Source organism: Phaethon lepturus, unplaced genomic scaffold, assembly GCF_000687285.1.
Source record: "Phaethon lepturus isolate BGI_N335 unplaced genomic scaffold, ASM68728v1 scaffold16051, whole genome shotgun sequence".
Classification (NCBI taxonomy): Eukaryota; Metazoa; Chordata; class Aves; order Phaethontiformes; family Phaethontidae; genus Phaethon; species Phaethon lepturus.
In genome coordinates this window covers 32,987-53,742 of record NW_010519996.1, presented here as the reverse complement: position 1 = coordinate 53,742, position 20,756 = coordinate 32,987, and the positions used below count along the sequence as shown (strand labels likewise).

At 38.9% G+C, this 20,756-nt stretch overlaps 1 protein-coding gene across 1 annotated transcript in view; it reads right to left on the bottom strand.

Moving 5' to 3' along the window:
- Window positions 1–447: 447 nt before the first annotated feature.
- Window positions 448–20,756, bottom strand: part of LOC104628605 (CTP synthase 2-like) — a 53,217-nt gene continuing 32,908 nt past the window's right edge. The window contains exons 7-11 of the mRNA XM_010297249.1: window positions 17,229–17,325; window positions 14,116–14,171; window positions 12,314–12,410; window positions 8,867–9,011; window positions 448–550 (exon numbers count right to left, since the gene is read on the bottom strand). Of these exons, the coding sequence (XP_010295551.1) occupies window positions 481–550; window positions 8,867–9,011; window positions 12,314–12,410; window positions 14,116–14,171; window positions 17,229–17,325 (465 nt within the window). The 3' untranslated portion in view covers window positions 448–480. The remainder of the gene's footprint in view (window positions 551–8,866; window positions 9,012–12,313; window positions 12,411–14,115; window positions 14,172–17,228; window positions 17,326–20,756) is intronic.

Genomic DNA, 20,756 nt, shown 5'->3' with positions numbered 1-20,756 from the left:
CTCCGCAGCTTAAATCCAAGTATTTTTCTTGGGATGTCTTTGTTGTATCAATGGGTCAAATGCAATTACAGGTGAATCAATGCAAAATAAAAAGTCATATCAATATGGTATACTCGAAGTGATCCAAACTTGCAAACTAAAGTAACAAAGAAAGAAAGCATAATTTTAAAATGTAGTTTCATTGTATCTTCAAACACTAACACAACTTGATTTTGTACAGCATCCTACATATAAGCTGTACCCAAAACACTTAGCAGACTTTAATAACTCAATTGCAGAATCCAGCAGCAGAAGAGGAAACCAATTAAGTGCTGCAGGCAAGAAAGAAAACATAAGGTCCAAGATGGGATTTGAAACAAAAGGGAGAATCAAGATAACTTTGTCTCCTGTTTTAAGTCTAGAAGAAATAAATGTCATAAAGCATTATCAAAATGATTCAGTTTACCTCATCATCCGTTTCTGCAACCTCATACAATCATTTCAGCTTGTTTCTGAATTAGGAAACTCTTTCTCTGGAGAGCTGTCATCGCTGAGGTCACTGTAGCTGTCACTGTTAAAAGCAATACACAGTCAGAAGCATTTAAAACAAAAATTTTATTTCAAACCCTCCAACCCAATGGATGCACCACAAACACTTTCCTCAAATGCAATCCACTTCCAGAAAACTACGTTAAGCTCATGCTCAGTTTTGGTATTTTAAAACGCCTTCCTCTACAGGAATGGGCTTAAGTTTGATGTCTAAGAACTGATGAGAAAAAAATATTCTACCATATAAACAGTATATTCAATTTCTTTTTGCTTGGCTCCTGTACATTCATTTTATAGTTTGCTGGTGCTGTGTGCTTGTGACCACGATGACATGGAGCATAGCGGGTATTCAGAGCAAGACTGAAAGGAATTTCTCCTTTATCATAAAGAAAATGATTGTTTTGACCAAAGAAAAAATTAAGACAACCTTATTTACTCAGAATACTTCAATTTATACTTATATTACAATTCTTGCTCTTCCAGTCAGAACATAAATAATTTTCATTGCACCAAGCAATATCCTGACAGTTTTTCCTGAGGTTCTATCACCTTCTGCTATTTCCGAAGAGAAGTAGACTGGTTTTCACAGAACAAACTGCCATGCAAGTGATCATTTTATAAGTGGCCAGAACAAGACGACAGTGAAAGACAGGAATCACCACAGTGACTGAGGGAAAGGAGTGCCCACAAACCACATTCTCAGTCAGCTGTGATGTGTATCGAGTTTCCAGGTTTATCTTAACTCCAAATGGACAAACTGTACCTCTTCAAAAGAGCCTCCAGCCTCCACTTCCCCATACTACACTCCACTCCTACAGTCTGTTTTCCAGATACTTGAATTTCCCAAGATCAGAAGCCAGCAAAGGGACTCCAGGGAACTGACAAGTACATTTGAGCAGCAATAATTCTGGTCAGTTCTGTGATACTTCAGAGAGCAGCTTATGGTCAACACAGTACAGGGGGGGATCTCGGACCTCGTTTGTATGGGTCCACCAGTGCCAGCCTTGGGTACCAACTTACTCTCCAGCCACTGCACGCCTGTCTTGTCTCATCGCACTCAACACATACACCTTCATCCTCCAGCCAACAGGACCTCAGTGACTTCACACTCCCCACCTCTGGGAATGATCTCCCACTGAGCCATCAAGTGCATCATCAGCCCACAACCCACCTAGACCCAGCCTTATCAGTTGATCCACACTGACTGCCTGCTGTGCAATGTTTCAAGGGGAACTATGTAATCCTGCAGCTGGAAATCTTTGATCTAGACTGCACGGTGGAGCAGTGAACAAACTGCACTCCGTTATACTGGTGCTTGTTACTAAGCACTGCTTTGTAGCCTGAATTTCACCCTCTCTTCTTTGGGGAAAAAAAAAAATTAAAAAATCAAAGATTAATTAAAAACACAGCCATTTTAATAGATTGGGACAGGAGGACTGGCATCAACAGTCATCTCATTTAATTTCTACCTCTGAATGCTAGGAAAGCATCCCACGGTTAGAGCAAATCACTGTACCAAATTCTGTACAAGACAGAGTAGAAATTCCAACTGTTCTAGCAATTATTAAGACTTTGCCTACAGCATTCTGCCTTTCTTCACATGACACACATGTTGTTGATGTGGTTCTTATAAAGAGTGTGTCGTAATCAGGCTAGCAAGAAATGCTCAATTTGATCATTTCAACAGCTGGCAAACAATTACCCAGCTCAAGTGAGGAAAGTGTTGTTAACAGTATGATCAAGCATGCCAGATGCACACAGACAAACACAACATCACCGACGTTGTACTTACTTCTTTCTGAAAGTACCCATGGAAACATGGAATAAAAATTCAGTATTATTAAAACAGTTTTGCATTTTCACATCACAGCAGAATAGCAAAAATCGTCCACAGGACAGAGGGTAAAACTGCGATTGCAGAGAGCTGCATAATCTCATGATAGCCCTGGTTTAAGCGCAAAGTCTTCAGAAAACTTTTTTATTTTTAATGAGCTCTGCTGCTTAGTGGCAGTAACAGCCCAAAAACATATGCCAGAGCTCAATATACGTGACAGTATGGGAGACAGATGCTTAAGTGAAAATTCTCAGGGACCAACGGGGTTAGTGGAGAACCACCCAGCTTCATCTCTTGAAGACAGTTAGGCACTGATCCCCACACAGCACTCTCATCATCGGTCCTCCCCTACTCAATGACATAGGTTTTAGAGGCATTCACCCATAGAAGCAATCACACAATGCTGGATGCTTCCGTCATTTCATTGACTTACCACCTCAACTTCTCAGGCATGTTTCCAGTTTGCAGAAGCTGAGGGTCACTTGGCTAGCCATGAGCCCAGAGGCTAAAACACTTACTTAGCTGATGATAATTTTGTTCCTGTTCCCACACTGCCCAATTCAGTAAAAGATTTGACTCCACATCTCAGAGAAGGGCTCTTGTCATCACATTCTTGATTTTTGCAGTAGCACCTCAAGGTCTCCCCTACTTTTGGGCTGTTCTGTTGGATGTAAGTCAGCTTTACAACTAACAGGCAGGCCACAGTGGCAAGAAAGGTAGGGGAAATACCCAGGCAAGGGTCAGTCCTTGGGCTTCAGACTCAGGTAACTGTCAGTCTCACAGTTTCAGCTGCTTGAATATTTTTAAGCACTCCCAGAGGCTGTGGTATCATGTTAACAAGAACAACTTAGGCTCCAAGGAAACTTGAACTTCTTCAAGAGTTTGGCTGCCACTGGACTTGAAAGCAAACAGGGACTCATGAATCTCTGCATATCTGCACCTGGATGTTATAACTTCAAACAAATGCTGATGTCCGGTTCATTAGATTTACTGTGATATGAATTGTATCCAACTGATGGGTAATCTGAAGAAAAACTCCAGGTGGTATTAACCACAAATGAGTCATCACCTCTCTTCAGAATAAATGTGTACTTCCTTTGAAATTACACTGAGCTGCTACACAGATACTAAACACAAAAACCAAACTGGTATTTTGTGCTCACAGCTGCTAATATTACGTAATCTTACTTAAATGTGCTGGCTATGAAAGTGGTGGTGGTAGGAAATCAAATGAGGCCAGCTTTTCCATTATGAAATTATTTTTTACACTGAGCCCTCAACTGAAAAAATATGCTTACATTTCCTTCAGCAACCTTTCTCTCAGTTTGTGTACAAATTAATTGGATAATTATCTTGAGCAGGAACCTGACACCCACTTCATTTTGTTTGCAATGATTCTTACAACGGTGAATTCCAACAAAAAAGGCCGTCACAGTGGTTCTATTCCATCTTTTTATGTCATAGGATCTGGAGTATAAAGATGTGGCCAAGACAAAACCAGAATGAAACTCAGAGTATGCAGTGTCACTGCATCTAGTCAGTCACTTCAGTCTTCAAGATGAAGAATTTCGGTCACTTTGATCCTTACACCTAATCTACCTGTAGTTAATGGAAATACATTCACTGCAAAGTGAAATATACCAACCAGCACCAAGCTGGTATTTCACTTTGCAGTTAACATCAATGTGAAACATCTACTAGTACCTAGCTGGCATTTTACTTTGCATTGAACTACAACATATTTCTCAACTGGAGCAAAGAAAGTATCCTCTGTTGAGAAATTACATAAGGGATTTTGTTTTGTTTTAAAGTTCACTCATCCTCAGGTCCCTGTCTTCTCAAGACATAAGCAATAAAAAGACTTTCCCCCTGCATGTGTTCCAGTCTTACCAAATTCATGTCCATTTCAGATCTCTCTGTTCTACTGACACAGGTATCATCATACCTCTACTATGCATCATCTAAAGCACGGAACGAGGCAAGATGAGAAGATTCCCTATCAGTATGGCACAGAAGGCAGCCAGTAGCTGGGGCCACATGGCACGAAGCTGGAATGCATCACCTCAGCAACCAATCTCAGCTCCAAAACCACTAGAATTAAGACTGAAGATCAATTTCAAACATATATTTCTCAAACAGCCACTCAAAAGCACCAAACTGCCTACTTTCAATGTTTATATTAAGAAACACAGGCAACTGTAAAATGGGTACTCCTTGAACATTCTGTTTGTTTCATTTGGAAAATCCAGATCAACATTCTTTAAAAATGAGGTATTTGACACAGTTTCAGAGGGACTTTTGCCATCCTTTTTTAATGTATAATCGACAAAAAAGTCCTTTTCCAGAAATGTAAGCAATTTAAACAATTGTTACAGTAACACTATCCCCTGCAAAGGCAGAAGCAAAGCTAAGTGTATTTCTTCCTCAGTACAAATTAAAGATAAATGTAATTACATTCAGTACAGGCTGTGGCTGTTTAAAACAAACAATTGTTACAGCTTTTGAGAACCTAGTGGAAATAAATCGGTTAATTATTATTATTTATTCCCCCCACAAAAAGCTGAATGATTAAAATTATTATAGTCATTAAAACATTATTTAAAATAAATGCATATTTGATTGTGCAATGGTTATAATTGCAGTCACCCATATTTCTTCACCCATATCATAAAAATTAACATATATTGTTTATTATGATCACCATCATTATAAGATCGTATGCTTCCATGAAACATCATTTCATTAAAGACTCCCTCAGCACATACCTAAGACTCCCCAGTTCCAACCTGCTAGACCTCTACACTCACATAACTGGACCTAGGATAATGGTTTTATTAGGACCCAGCATTACAAAAATCACAACCAAGACACCAGATGTATCTGGGTGTTACAAAAACACTCAGCCGAGTTTCATGCACGGAATTCAATTCATACAGCTTTAGACATCTTCATCTGAGATAGTTACCAGCAGCTAGACCACGTTAGTGCAGTAAGCACCATATGGATAAGTTTTCCGAGGTTTTTTTCTTTATGTACCACTCCTTCTGTCCTCCAGCCACTTTTGTTCCTTGTCTCTGAATGCAACTCGTAAGTCATCTTTTACTAATAACCTGCCCAGAGCTTAACAGGTTACTCTGTGTCTAGATGGCATTGGATTGGTGCCTTCCATTAGCATATTTACTAATGACTTGCAAAAATTTCTTTTGGCAGCAGTCCTGGTTGCCCACAGTTTCTCACCTAGGAACATTTCTCACTTCCTACATTTCCTCCCATCTACTGGACATTTGTGTTTAAATTGTTTATCTTTGGCCTGTTACTCTCTTCCTTCAAATAAACAAATAATTTCATTATTTTCAGCTTGGGTTTCTAAATTCTCTACACCTTTTCATGTTATTTTCTTGTTCTGAATAGTGCTTTCTGCTCTTCTTTAAATGATATTATTTGCAAATATCATTAACACACTGTGGCCTACTCCTGCCAGCCATTAATAAAGATGTTGGTTGAGGAGAAAGAAGAAATAAAGCTTGCTGATGCTAAATTTGCTATGGGGGAAGAAAAGAAAAAAAAAAGCGTAATATGGCTTTATTGTACATAACTGGTTTTGCAATCCATATGACACTGTTCCCAAAGATAAGCCAGTTCTTGTTACTTTTTCCAAGTGACATTCTGTAAGATTCAGTAAAAGCCAACATTACAGCTGAAGTTCCCCTCTTCATCCATTAGTTTTCTATTAAAAGCTTTTGGTTTCTGTTAAAAAGCAGCATATTTGTGGGTATTGTACACTTTCTGAGCCTCTCCTGTGGTTTTAGTGCTATCTGTACTTTAAAATGAAACATGTAAACTGGTAGCCTCTCACCTTCCTCAGCTCCTTATGAAATGGCGACTTCAGTATTTTCATGGAAAGACTTGCAAGAGGTCATAATTTAAAAGCATTCACAAGGAAATGAAGTGCATAGCTTTGATGGTTAGGCACTCATGCCATAAAGCACAAGAGGCTGAAACCACAAAGGCAACTTAGATGCCCAACTACCACTTCAGGTAACTAAGTAATAACTCACCACTGAGTTACTCCAATCCTTTGCTTAGTTCTTGACCATCTTTGTACACACCAAAGCTCCTGGGAACTAAGTTTACCCCAGAGGATGCATTCCAGTCTCAAACTAGGTATGCTCATGCCTATGTGTAAGCATTCTCAGACTCTCTACGAGACTAGGCCTCAAAAAATTTAAGAGAAGGTTTATTCACTCTTATTTATTTAGGGCACTCTCCTGGGAGGTGTGATGCATCTTTAAATTTACTGTTTGCTTTGCATAGAAGCTAGGGCTTCTGTCCAGGTGTCAGATGTTCTAAAATTGCATCCCAATTATGGGGCTCTTAAATGTTCTGGGGTAACGATTTCCCATGAAGAATCTCATGCTGAAATAAGCATTTCCTTTTGATGCAGGACTTCATCATTAACTCTCTTTTTAGTGTTTTTAATAGCCTACTGAACTTGCTGGCTTCCACAAATTCTCTTTCAGGTTACATCTTTGCTCTAGTCAACAGCATGACTACAATTCATATAGGCAGTGCTGGACGAGGTGTGCAGAAAATCCTCTCCTCAGATTTGTTTCAGTCTTGTTATGACATGCCTTAGCTTTACTGCTCAATGAAATCACTAGCATTCTGGGGTTTAAACTGGAAATCCTTTCCACTCAGCAGGTGGATATGTTAATATGAGTGGGTGTGCTGTAATTAGCACTGAAATTTCCTTCTGAACATTCTTCCCTGCAATGTACTCCTCTTTTAGCTTCAAAATGTTTTTCTATTCCAATGCTCTTTCTCAAGACAGAGGGTCTGTGTAACTAGGTAAATAGTAACATTTGTATTTTTATATATAAAGTTTTAGGGGATTGAATTTTTGTCCTTGCTAAATGTTTACATGTTGGCTGGTGTTTATTGTATGAACATGAAGAAAAATAATTGAGTATACTTTTTATTTATTATGTATTAATTCAAATAAGTGTAAGCATGGCACATTCAGTAATTGCTGAAACTTAAATTCAAGGTTAGAAAACATATTGCTATATTGCTAAAGGGATTTAAATTTAAATTAGCAGGGCACATACAGATCATTCATTCAAAACCAGTAATTTTTCTTTATCTCAGAGAAACAAATAGGTATACTTATGGGAGGAAGCAGTAAGAGAAAGGATATTGGTACCCGCAAAACAAGATGAACTGTGAGGCAGAAAGTGCACACAAGAGGAAAAGCCTGAAGATCATTTGGCTTGAAGACTCCCCTCCTGCCAAGCACCACAAAAATGTGACCTGAGTAATACACTGGCACAAATTTTAAAAGGTCGATAATGTTATGACCACTAATAACAATGACAGGGTAAGGTAATAAGTGTATTTCAATCAAGCTGTAGTTTACAAATCAAAAAGAAATTCCCTCCGTATGTACATCATTGCACAATCAGCCAGGGTGAGCAAAGATGAAGTGCATTTATGAGAGACAACTGCTACCTGTAAGGAGCATGGTACCAAAACAGATTGATCTGGACTGGCTTGGCTATTTTCCATTACTACTAAAACCTGCATAAAATTTCTATTTCTTGCTTAAGCAAGGGACCTAATTTTAAGAATAGAAAGCAATGCTCAACAAAAAACAAAAACAAAGGAACAAAAAAACCCCTAGTAATTTTGGTGCCTTGTTTAGAGGAAAAGCCAATAAGCCAGGTTTGAATCTGTTCTGTGCTATTATTCAGTCAGTCTGTGAACTTTTTAAAATCTTTTTTTCATTTTTGTTATTGTACCCTAGGCTTCCTCTGACCTCTTTATTATTGTTATTGTAGTGAAATTGTAACTGTTATTAATATCATTCAAATAAACAAGAAGGAGTTAACACTGGCTAAAATCTATTGTTACATTCAACAAACAAAAAACCTCATGTGTCCAAGGCAACTGGGACAAAGGATTTTAGTTTGGCTGAACTATACAGTTTTGATCTAGGTCCAAACCCTCCCATAAGTCTAAAGATATCCCAACTGTTTTGTTTCAAGCCTGTCTCTGCTAGATGGTATTAATTATTTAGCTACTGCAAAATAAAATCAGTGTTTTCTTTTTTGTTACTATCATCATTCAAATACAAGTAGGTAAGAACTTCATTTCATTGCTTGATCCTCTACTAAATCTCTTTCCTTGTGAAACAGCTGTTAATGAAAGTTAACAAAGGAGGCCACTAACTTCATGTGAATTTACTAAAGGTTTTTTACTTCTTTCTGGTTATAATGTATGGATCTGGCTTTAGCCATAATAGCCTCTGAAAAGGAGGAAGTCAGGAACTGTGCTTCCTGCTTACAGATACTTTTACATCGCAGTTTATGTTAGGCATGCACAGGAACAAGTAAATCAATACATGAAGAACTCCTTTTCCTCTTCTGGACTTCTGAATTGAAGGACAGGACAGTCCCTCCAAAAACGTGACTGTCAAACTGCAGGCAGGTAAATAAGAAAGATTACCTGGGAGACAATTTACATCCACGTTGCAAGTATGCATTGAGTGTCCCAGTTGCTGCTAGCAACAGTCCAAGGTATGGAGGTGAAGGTTTCATAGGTCTTGAGGAAAACTCTGGGTGGAACTGAACTCCCACAAAGTATGGGTGATCTACAAGATAGATGTCAAAGAAAATTATAAGATATAGGAAGAAGATAGTAGAACAACTGTTAGGAAAAAAGGTTTATTGAAGATTTCATACAGGAGTCCAGAAGCCAGATCAGTAGGTGTGAATTTAAGGGTGAGGTAGCAGGAACCTTAACTTTTTCCAGGAAAAGCAACTTACAACAGAGGCAGAAGGTTAATAAGGTGAATTAAGGAAAAATCATCTTGTGATTCAACCTTAATGTGCACAATGATGCAATTAAAAACTGAATAATAAACCTGTACTGACATGTAAGGGGGCGGGGAGGGGGAACAATCACAAAGTCTACAATGTATCATGTTATTTTCATCGTATTTTGGTTTCCAATGTGTATTTATGTATATATATTCAGAACATGTACCGATACATATCTGGGGGAAAAATAAAACAGTTCCTAAAAGACCAAGCATTACCATATAGCAACTGTTTACACACTAAGAGATAGATATGAAAGCAACATCCATAGAAAACTGGAGAAAACAGGCTTCAAATAATTGGGCCTGGAAGGGTTCTCTTGGGACATTAAGTCCAGCCTCCTGTTACAGAATGCAGCTACATCAGGTAGTCTCACATGCAAAGGGTCAAGGCTCTGCCATAACACCCCCTAAGTTTTTTTGCTCCCACTAGAAATCTCTTCTGATACTCTCTCCTTCTGCTTTGAAACTTTTTCCTAATACACAGGCCATCTTTGTTACAACCAGCTTATAACCATTCCTTATGGTGCTCTTCTTTCCTGCTGTTTGTCCTGTGTGATTAAGGATGACAATATCACCACCATTCAATTCCACCTGCTAAGCTAAACAAGCCATGCTGCTTCATTTTGTCTTAAATCTTCAGCTTCCCACTCAAAGCACCTCTTTAATTACTGTTTCTGCTTGCCTTCCGTCTTCTTCAAAAGGATAAGGAAGGAACAGTATTTTCGTACACTTCTATGCCTACTTCTAGAGCCAGGACACGGGATGAAATTAACCACAGACCTCTTCTGGTTCAACAATTTCCAAAACAATCCCAAACATTGAAGGAACTTCTCTGCAGTACAGAATAAGTGATAACAAGAAAACTGGGGTTTTCTTCTATGAAGATAAACTATATCATCTAATACACTGCTCTTCTTTCTGCTGCTATGTCTTAAAGAGAACCCAGATCCTAAATTTATCCCGTAACTTCTTTCTCTCTAGCATGCAATTTAGTTCTTTAAAGCTGTAGAACAAGAAAAAGCATCAAATATTTCCTGTGAGGACATTTTTCTTAAAGCTTTGCCTAAGCTATCTAGTGTACTGTGATTTCTGTGCTTCCACTCCAACCCACACTCCTCCCTATGATGATTGTTTTTCTTTAGTAATCAGAGTCTCCTTGCAGCCCATTGTGAAATAATTCCAGGTTTTACTGCTGCTTTTATTCTTTTCACAGTAACATGCAATTTAAAAATCCTGCCCGATTTATTTCACAATGCTTTTCTATAGAAGTTGTTTCATGCAGGGCAAACAGAATAGCCTCCCAATACCAGCATGCATAACAGAGGTAATCTATCAGGAACAAACTAAGCAAAGAACACCATGACAATTAGTAGTTTATAAATTCACATGTATCCTTTGCTCTCAGATTACTCTCTATGGTGCAGTTGCATGACACTGTAAGTAGGTGTCTATATTCAAACCATGGTTCAAACATACAGCACTGTTCTTCAACATAGCATGGAGTATAAAATTAATTCTCAGGAGCATCATGTCACAAATAGCACTCCATAGGACGAAAATGTATTCTTATGGTAAATTTCTGTTTCTGTGCATGGAGTTTATCTTGACCAGTGGCAATTAGGCACCACATAAGAAAATGAAAAAAAATCTTGTAAGGTAGGCTGCATCTTCAGGTGCCTGATATTTACCTAGCCAACAGTGACTTAACAGCAAGGAGTTAATCGAGGAATCAAGCAAAATCAAAGGGATTGTTTCTAAGAGCTGCTCTGTGTAGCATTCAACAAACATATGCAGTATAGCTCCTTTTTATTTCAGAACCTTTTAGAAAAGACATCAAGTCTTACTTGGTAAAGTAGTCCAAATCCACCAGATTTCCACAGTATCAAACCGTCATCTATCTGAATCACTTCTGTGAAAGCAAGCTGCTTGCTTTCTATTTGATTTTTATACTTTTTTCTATGATTCCAAACAGAGCGTAACTGAAGGAGACACAAACTGATTGGAAGACACCTTGGGAGGTCTCTAGTCTCACCTCCTGTTCAAAGCAGGGTCAAGTTCGAAGTTAAATCAGGTTGCTAACAGCTTTGTCTAGTCAAGTGTTGAAGGTGTCTACCTGCAAGGATGGAGATCTCACAGCCTCTCTAGGTAATATATTCCAGTGATGTTTCATACTTCAGCTATATTGCACGTATATATATATTTCATATACTCAAGCAAACTGAACATAGTTATTGGGACCTGAATAAGAATATTCAAAGGTGCTTAAGGAGCAGGCTAATGTCATTGTGAAGCTGGTTTTTATCTTTAAAAGGCCAAGGTTTACAAATGAGAGGTCCCTGATGACTGGAAAAAGGCAGTCACCATACCCTTCTTCAAGAAAGGCAAAAAGAAGGATCCAAGAAACTACAGGACAGTCAGCCTTACCTCAGTTTATGGCAAGATTATGGAACAAATGCTCCTCCAAGGCATTTCCAGACACATGAAGGACAGGAAGACAATTGGGCACAAGTAGCCTTCCTTTATCCTGACTTTAGCAAGGCTTTTGATATTGTTTCCTAGCATCCAATTTGGGAGCTATAGACTATGGGTAGACTATAAAGTGTTAAAAAATGACTGGACTGCTGGGTTCAAAGAGTAATGGAGAGTGGTTTGAAGTCCAACCAATAGCATACTTGGAGATATTCTAAACTTGACTGACAGGGCTCTCAACAACCTGATCTATATTTGAAGGTAGCCCTGTGCTGAAGCAGAGGGTTGGAATACATTACCTCCCAAATCATTCTATAATTCTACATAGCCAAATTCCACTGAGCTAGAATTATGACTTTTTGGAAAAGGAGCATGTCTGTCCCTGATAATTAGATACACACACAATCCTTGAGAAGCATAAGACTGGCTCCTAACATCCTCTGAATCTTCACCCGTTGTAATAAACAGGTGAAGTCAACAGGTATTCCCCAATATGATCTTGGCTGTTACGATAGCTAAGTATTGTGCCTACATATCATTTAACAACCTATAGTTTACATAGTTTTAATAGATGCAGAAAGTACTACAGACAAGACACTCACTCTCCAGTTCAATAATTTCCATTCTGTTCCCTTCTGTATCATGGCCAACAAATTTCAAACCTTTCTCTTCAAAGCAGTGAGTCAATTCTGGGTTCACCTGAAATATTGAAAGTAATAATAATTTTATTTCTATGTATTTTTTGATTTAACAAACAGTAGCAGTTAATTATAATATTTTTAGTATGCATACAAGAACGAAAAGAATTGAGAAAAGAGTTGGGAACTTTTGCTTTCTTGTTTTAACAGCTCACTGGTATAAATTTGTAAAAGTGGGCATGCTTATTTAAGAATAGATGAATCAGTAAATTTAAAATTTACTACATAACATTCAAAAGATTAACACCGAGGTCTCTTCTGCTTGCTGTCCTCCTGATTCTGAGCAGCTTGCATTCCTCATTTTTTTTAAACAGCCCACTAAGGCAGGGGTAAAGACTGACCTCCTCTTTGAACAATGCATTCCAGTAGTTATGACACAAGCTGTGGTTCAGCTTCTCCTTGAAAGTGAGGAGGTCTGCAGTGAGTCGTTTCATTTCCTTGGTGATGTTCTAACTGCTCAGTTAATATTCAAACTCTGAGCACCTTTACCACCATCACATTCTCGTCACAGCCTTTTAAGGTATCTTAACATTGTCTGAATCAGTTTGCAGCATGCACACATCTCATACCTCAGGCCCCTCTGGAGATACTGATGGAGTCAGGTCCCTTTTGAACTATCTCAGAGACAACTCTAGGAGTCCAGCTCTTGCCTGTCTCCTTGAATGATTCTATGATAGTGTTTTTAATGTACACAAACACCTTTGCTCAGATGTTCTCAACCAGAGGAGTGGACCTATACAAGGGGCCTATAGAGTTGGACGGTAGGAAGAAAGTGATCTGAATTGGCCTTCGAGTTGCAGATGCCTGAAGTCTGCCTACATTTAGACTGTGAAAGGATGTGCACTACCTGAACATAATCTAAGCCTTTGAATAAGCCAAATTAGCCAAGAAGCAATGAATTTAAGGATTATAAGCTTTTACCTTTCAAATACTTCACAGGAAGTCAAGTCAGGTAATCTCTCATATCACTCTCCAAGACCATTTTGCTAAGACACTGCACCATTTCTACCACAGAAAGAGTACACTACATTATTGTCCTCCATTGAACACTTGCAAGAACACCTCTGCAATACTGTGTCTAGTTTCAGGCCCCTCAGTACAAGAAAGAGATTGACAAAATACTAGGAGTCTACAGGAGGTCCAGCCAGGATGGTTACGGGGCAGGACCACATACAACAGAGGAGGAGAGACTGGATGATCTGGATTTGTTCAGCCTGGAGAAGAGAAGGCAAAGAGTAGACCTCGTTGCTGACTTCAAGTATCTAACAGAACGGTATGAAGACAGAGCCAGACCCTGTTCAGAGATGCACAGCACAAGACTGAAATATAAAAGACAAACTGCCCAAGGAAATTTCCTATTAGATATAAGGGAAAAAAGTGTTCACAATGAAGCGGCTAAGTGTTGCAACAGACTGTCAAAAGATGTTGTGGAATCTTTCTTCAGAGAGATTCAAAACTAGGTGGGACAAAACCCTGAGCAGCCTGATCTAATTTTGAAGTTGGCTCAGCTCCGAACTGGGAGTTGGACAAGAAGATTTACAGAGGTTCCTTTTGATCTAAATTATACTATCTAATCATTACTAAATTTTGGGTTATGTTTATGTAAGAAATCTCCCATTGGCTTTAAGGAGAATTGTGCCTACCAAGAGAAACAGAATTTGCTTAAGCTTTAACTTTTGAGCACAAAGTACATTAGCAGTGCTTACCTCATATCTGTGCCTGTGTCGCTCCTCTACAAACGCTTCATCACCATACAGTTTCCCTGAATATACAACAAAAAAGAAATTAATGCTAATGTGTTGCTTTAATAGTTGTTACAACTAATTCTTATAATTTAAACCTCAAAAAAATTTCACATGTAAGACATACCAGGACACTATTCATCTCACTCCAGCTTTCTGTTTTTCTGAGTGATGACTAGTTTCTTTTCATTTACTATTACCTGAGTTTATTAAGGATTCATATTCAACATTCCTTGACTAGAAACAGCTTAGGTAGACTAGAGTCTGAAGACCATGCTTAAACTAATTTAAATCGTAAAGCCCAAAATAAAATAAAAAATGGTTGAGTGAACAAGCAACATAAAATCCCTTCAGGGTTTTACAACAATAGTACGCAAAAGGTGCAGTGAAGGAAGCCTTTTAGTAGCATCTGTTCCATTTTCACAGATTACGCATGGCAGCTGGCATAATACCTCCAATGACAGAGAATATTGTTTTCCTCTGTTCTCCTAATCTCATTACCCAAACGACTCTTGCAGTCCTCTGAGACTAATCGGGAAGACTCTACATTGCAGAGCAACAAGCAGTAAGTTAGAGAGGTATGCAGTAAACCAGAATTTAATCATATCTCTCATAGGCACAGCTCAAATTTTGCTCTCAATTTATCCTAGTGTTATTGGGATTACTACCTCACTTAGGGGATGGTACAAGAACTGGACTGCCAAGAAGATCTCAAAAAATTGTAGAGTGATAGTACTGCAGTTTTACAAAAAGTGGTATATGTCTTAATTTTAAGGAACTGCCTTTTCAAAACCACCATTTCTATTCAAGTTGTAAAGCATTAGAAACAGGAATCAGATTTCCTGAGTAAACTACAAGTGCCTTCTATACTGGTCAAGCGTTACAACACATGTTAATTTTTATTAACTTTTCCAAGGAATGTTCAGGCCACAGGACAGCTTGCATATTGTGATATGCATATCTATATCACACCTAGGCAAAGTATCACCCAGGTCAGTCAGATCACTAGCACGGGCATTCTCTAGAAAGGCAGATATTTCATTAAATGTGCACATGTATTACACTTTGGTCTTCTGCTGAAGTAGATGTTAAAAAAAAAAAAAAAAAAAAAAGGAGGATACATTCCACAAGTTCAACATAGCTACCTAATAGTAATAGCTCAGACAAATGTTGAGGGCAGGACAATATAAGAAATATGCCCATATTTATCAGTGGACAAGAAACCACTTTTTACACATTTTGAGCATCACTTACATTACCACTGTATAACAGGCTGATTAATAGGAGACTTAAGTATTACGTCAATTTTAAAATACATGTAGATCAAATTAAATAATTTCTTCTATCTTCCGGTTGCTTTTATTTTGCCTTTTGAAACATCCTGTTACAGCACATAATTTTCCTTTCCTACAACAAATAATTTGCTTTCCCAAAACAAGACTGTTTCCAGGGCTGAGCTAGGCCTAGGGCAGTGCCAGATCAGAGACTGGAGTTAAGCAGGGCCTGGCTATAATTAGGATACAAACTATCAAACATTGTCAAGACAAGGTGAGGACTAAGGCAGCGATACCAGATGATGTTTAAGGCTGAGGTGTACTGGCCATCCTAGGGAATGACAAGCAATATTTAGGCCTGGCAAGAGCATAATGGGTAGGAGTTTGTGTTAGTTCTACCAAAAAGCATCAGGGGTAGAATAGGAAGCCCTGGTTTCAGACGCCATCATTTACATGTTCTACCAACTCATAAGGAAAATTGGAAGAAAACTTGAGAAAGAATATACTCCTTGCACTCTGATCTTCCCAAGAAAACAATTAATTAAATCACCAGAAAATATATTTCAGTTATCTCAACGGTCTCCTCACTGTTTATTTAAAGCAGTGTAAAACATGACACCCTGAGCTTTTCACACGGACTTCCAGATGTGTCTCATTTCTTCCTTATCATTCTAATCCTGGGTAAATATTTACAGAAACAGGATCAGAGCGAATGAGCTGAGGGAAGCTGTCACCCAACTGCTTGCTTGAGGTTGTAGTCCTTTAACAAAATGGGCTTTGGCATTTTTAATATCTTCATCAATGACATAGAAAGTGGGATCGAATGCGCCCTCAGCAAGTTTGCAGACAACACCAAGCTGAGCAGTGCGGTTGACATGCCTGAGGGACGGGATGTCATCCAGAGGGACCTGGACAAGCTTGAGGAATGGGCCTATGTGAACCTCCTGAGGTTCACCAAGGCCAAGTGCAAGGTCCTGCACCTGGGTTGGGGCAACCCACTGATACTATCAGTACAGGTTGAGGGATGAAGGGATTGAGAGCAGCCCTATCAAGAAGGACTTGGGGGTACTGGTGGATGAAAAGCTGGACAGGAGCCGGCGATGTGTACTCATAGCCCAGAAGGCCAACCGTATCCTGGGCTGCATCCAAAGAAGTCTGGCCAGCAGGTCAAGGGAGGTGGTTCTGCCCCTCTCCCGTGCTCTGGTGAGACCCTACCTGGAGTCCTGTGTCCAGCTCTGGAGCCCTCAGCACAGCAGAGTCATGGACCTGCTGGTGCAGGTCCAGAGGAGGGCAACAGAAATGATCAGAGGGCTGGAACACCTCTCCTGTGAGGACAGGCTGAGGGAGTTGGGATTGTTCAGCCTGGAGAAGAGAAGGCTCCAGAGAGATCTTATTGCACCCTTCCAGTACTTAAAGGGGGCTTCTAAGAAAGATGGGGACAGACTTGTTAGCAGGGTTTGTTGCAATAGGACAAGGGGCAATGGTTTTAAACTAGAAGAGGGTAGATTCAGACTAGATAGAAGGAAGAAAATTTTCACAATGAGGGTGATGAAACACTGGCAGAGTTTTCCCAGAGAGGTGGTAGATGCCCCATGCCTGGCAACATTCCAGGTCATGTTGGACGGGGGTCTGAGCAACATGCTCTAGTTGAAGATGTCCCTGCTCACTGCAGGGGGGTTGGACTAGATGACCTTTGAAGGTCCCTTCCAACCCAAACTATTCCATGATTCTGTGATTTTTGCTTTGCTGTGTTACAGACTTCCCATCCAAAAGGCTATTTGTAAGAGTAGAAACATAACTTACTTAAAACAGAGTTTTGTGTTTTGAAAACAGTCCTCCTCTTCCCCAGTCTCATTGTTCCACCCATATCTCCAGGATTGTGTTCTGGCATGTCAATAACCTGTACAGAAAAAATGTTTAAACATTGTTTCATTCAACAAAGGAAAAAACATATAAATGCAACAATTGCATAACAGGCTGCATAGATTTATAAATGGCAACATCATTTATTTTTTCCTCCAAGCATTCCCAACTATGACTTCTCCTTGGTTTTCCTCATGCTTTGTTCTCAGTATTGGCACTTTATTAATAGACTGAGAATATTAACTAATTGGTGTGAAATTTTTTCATTTAATGTTAAGATCAACAAAAGCAATTTATTAATTCCTTAATTTGATTTTTGGGGTGGAAAAAAACCTTTCTTTAAAAAAAATATCAACAGGATAATTCTGCCAAAAGCTATTCTTGGTGCTGTATGAGTACATAGATTTTTACAAACTGATAAATTCATAGATGAAAAAAACCCACCAAGTGATAAAGACACCCTCTCTGAAAAAGCGAGTCCCTGAATCTACACATGATAAAGGCTGAAAGATTATCCTGGCTAAATATTCCTGTACACTAGGCCACTATACTGTTCTTTATACACAAAGTTCTGTCTTACACTGAAGAGGCAGAAACAGCTGTCTTATCAAGACAGCAGAAGTCCTCTTTTTTGGGAAGTGGGGAGGAGAGAGAGAGAGCATGGAGCAGTGGAGGGAAAAGAGGGCACTTCTGACAAGACTATAATCGAAAGTTGTAAAAGCGGAGTACTAAAAGACGTGACTCCAACATGTGTTTGCTATTTCAGATTATGTATGTAACTAATTTGCCACAGGAAGCAAACTGAAAAACCTCCCCCCCTAATTCACCTTTAGTAAAGAGTTTCCTAGATTGCCTAGGAATCCACAAAATACTGAGTTGCCTTGTATGAAGAATATGCTATTAAAAGTAACATTTAGAGAATATACAAATATTGGTTTCAAGGAGTGAAGCAGGTGGGTCAAATGGCTGCTATGTGGGTCAAGTGGAATCCAGGATGGTGGGATTCAGGGGATATTAGGAAACCACAGCTTAGTGGTAGAAGTGCATTTAATTTTGCTCAGTTTGAAAAATCCTGCTGGGTCTCACAATCATGTTTAGAGGAAGTCTGCCTCAGAGAGGTAAGAGAGTTCAAAACTGTAGAAATACATGAGCTGAAACTATGACCTATGTACCTGTATTCACAGACATACAGTCAGTGAGGAATGTAATTGACAAAGAAAGGTTCTAAAAATACAAATATTCATACATATGGGTAATCTGGAATTGGATTTTTATTAACCTTAATTTGCCCTCAGGAGTAATGAAAACAATTTCTGATGATACACTTCATAAAGTGAAGTTATTCAATTTAGAAGGGATGGTGGAAAGTGCTTAGCCTTTGGCCTTGTGCCAATGCATTTCAGATGTTCAATTATCTCTGTATAACCTTATACCTTCAAAATGTTATTTATAAGCTATATACTCATTATAAAATGTCACAAGCAGGAGTTGTGATCAAACAAGTGGGGTATTACAAGTCCTCTAATTACCTCCCAAATAAGCACATTCAGGTAAAAAAAAAAAAAAACAAACAACAACAACAACAAAAAATTAAATAATCATTCATAGAATCCTTAGTACTTCAAAAAAACATGAGATTATCTGCTTTTACTTTCTTTCCTTCCATTTACTTTCACTTTTTTCCTGAAGTAGTGGCCACAAAAAACCACAGGACATCAGAAGCAGTTAGAATGTATACATCAGTCTGTGCATATATATCCAACACTCTGACCCTCTGAAATCAAACGCCAGCTTTCCATGAGGTGTTATTTACTTGCCTACATCCATACTATAGATAACCTCAAAGTTGTGCTCCTGACTCTTGGCAAATAGAGATGAAGTGGCAACAAGCAGCTATCAAATACTTCAAGTATATGCTTCTCTTCCAACTACAGAAATTTCACCTTAACGGCTGTATAACAAATAGCTGCCGTTGACAAGAAAACAAATGAGGGTTTTATTTGTTTGTTTGTTTAAGTTTGGGGGTTGAAGCTGAGAATAGGCATTCCTTCATTCTCAAAAGTGTATCAAGCACCTAAATCCTGTCCTCTAACCTCAGCTTTAGATTTTTCTTCCTAAATATTTGGGGCAGGTTGTTTTGGTCAACTTTGTTAACTGAATCATGGTAGTACCTAGGTATTGGGAGTCCTCCTCACCTTCTCAGAAAAGATTAGATTTCACTATTTTCACCTTTCAGTATTTGCTGTGCTAAGATAGTCTCTCTATCACAACATTTCAAATGTAATGCCATAAATAGAAGCAAGCACGGGGATACAATGAGTGAGATGGTAACTTCTTGAAGGACATTGCTCAGCTCTTAAACTCCTCAATTAAAACACTGGCTCCAAATGAAGTGGGCCTGTCTATGCAGTCCATAGCAGATTTTACTAATTGACTGTGCTTAAATGTGTTCTCCAGGAAGACTCAAAAACATCAGTGAGCAAATATATGGTCTCCTGTTTATTAAACAGACCATATCAATTCAAACAGGTTATGGCCACGCTCTCAGCTCTTCCTTTTTTCAGTGGGCAAAAAACAAACACCAGATGCTCATGAGTCCCACTAAAGCCCTAGATTACAGCCTGGAAGGAAGGCGGGCTGGGAAAGCACAGCTTCATCTGCTCTGCTGAGAGCTTCTGCCGCCCTTTGGGTCAGAACCCACCATGGGGCTGCAAGCTCCACAAAAATTCCACTGGAGAAATGGCCTTGCAGGGAAGATTCAGGCATTTTCCCCCAATTAATTTTTGTCTTCTAAAAGGCCTGCTTCCTTGTCTCAACAGTTACGTTAGTGTGGTCAGGGGCACGTATTCAGAAGAGGGTCCAACCCTTAAAACTTTCAGAAATATCTGCTAAATCCTAATTGAGGTGTCTTTTCAGAAACATTGCATGATACAACTGTTCAATCTTACTTCTATCTGTGGCAGATTTTCTGCCAATATGACAGCTGTACTGAGTTTCAACATCAAGCATCTTACTGCGTGTGTTCATGTTTTGTTATTGATATGTGCATTATAAACCAGCTCTCCATCTTCCCCAGGTTTTTAGGTTTATGATACTAAGAAAATAGACAAGGCTTCAAATATTAATTTTTGTAGTCAGGTGAGGAAAGGAGCTACTTATGAAATAATACCTGAGAGCTACTCTGACTCTGACTTCCTTTTTGATATGCTCTGTGGCTCTCATCAGCTTCAGTGACTATCACAGCACAACCCTCAATGCTTATATATTACATGAGTTTCTCTGCAACAAAGTCTGTGCAAGAAGCTGTCGAAAGCAAAGTGGCACTGCTGCCCTACAGCCCAATGACAGTAATAAGCATAAGAAAAGCAACTCATTATGGAAAATTTTGCCATATTTTACAGAGTTTATTTGATCAGATAAAAGACAAACCTTCAAGTGGTGGCTATTTTGAACAACTGTGCAACCGAA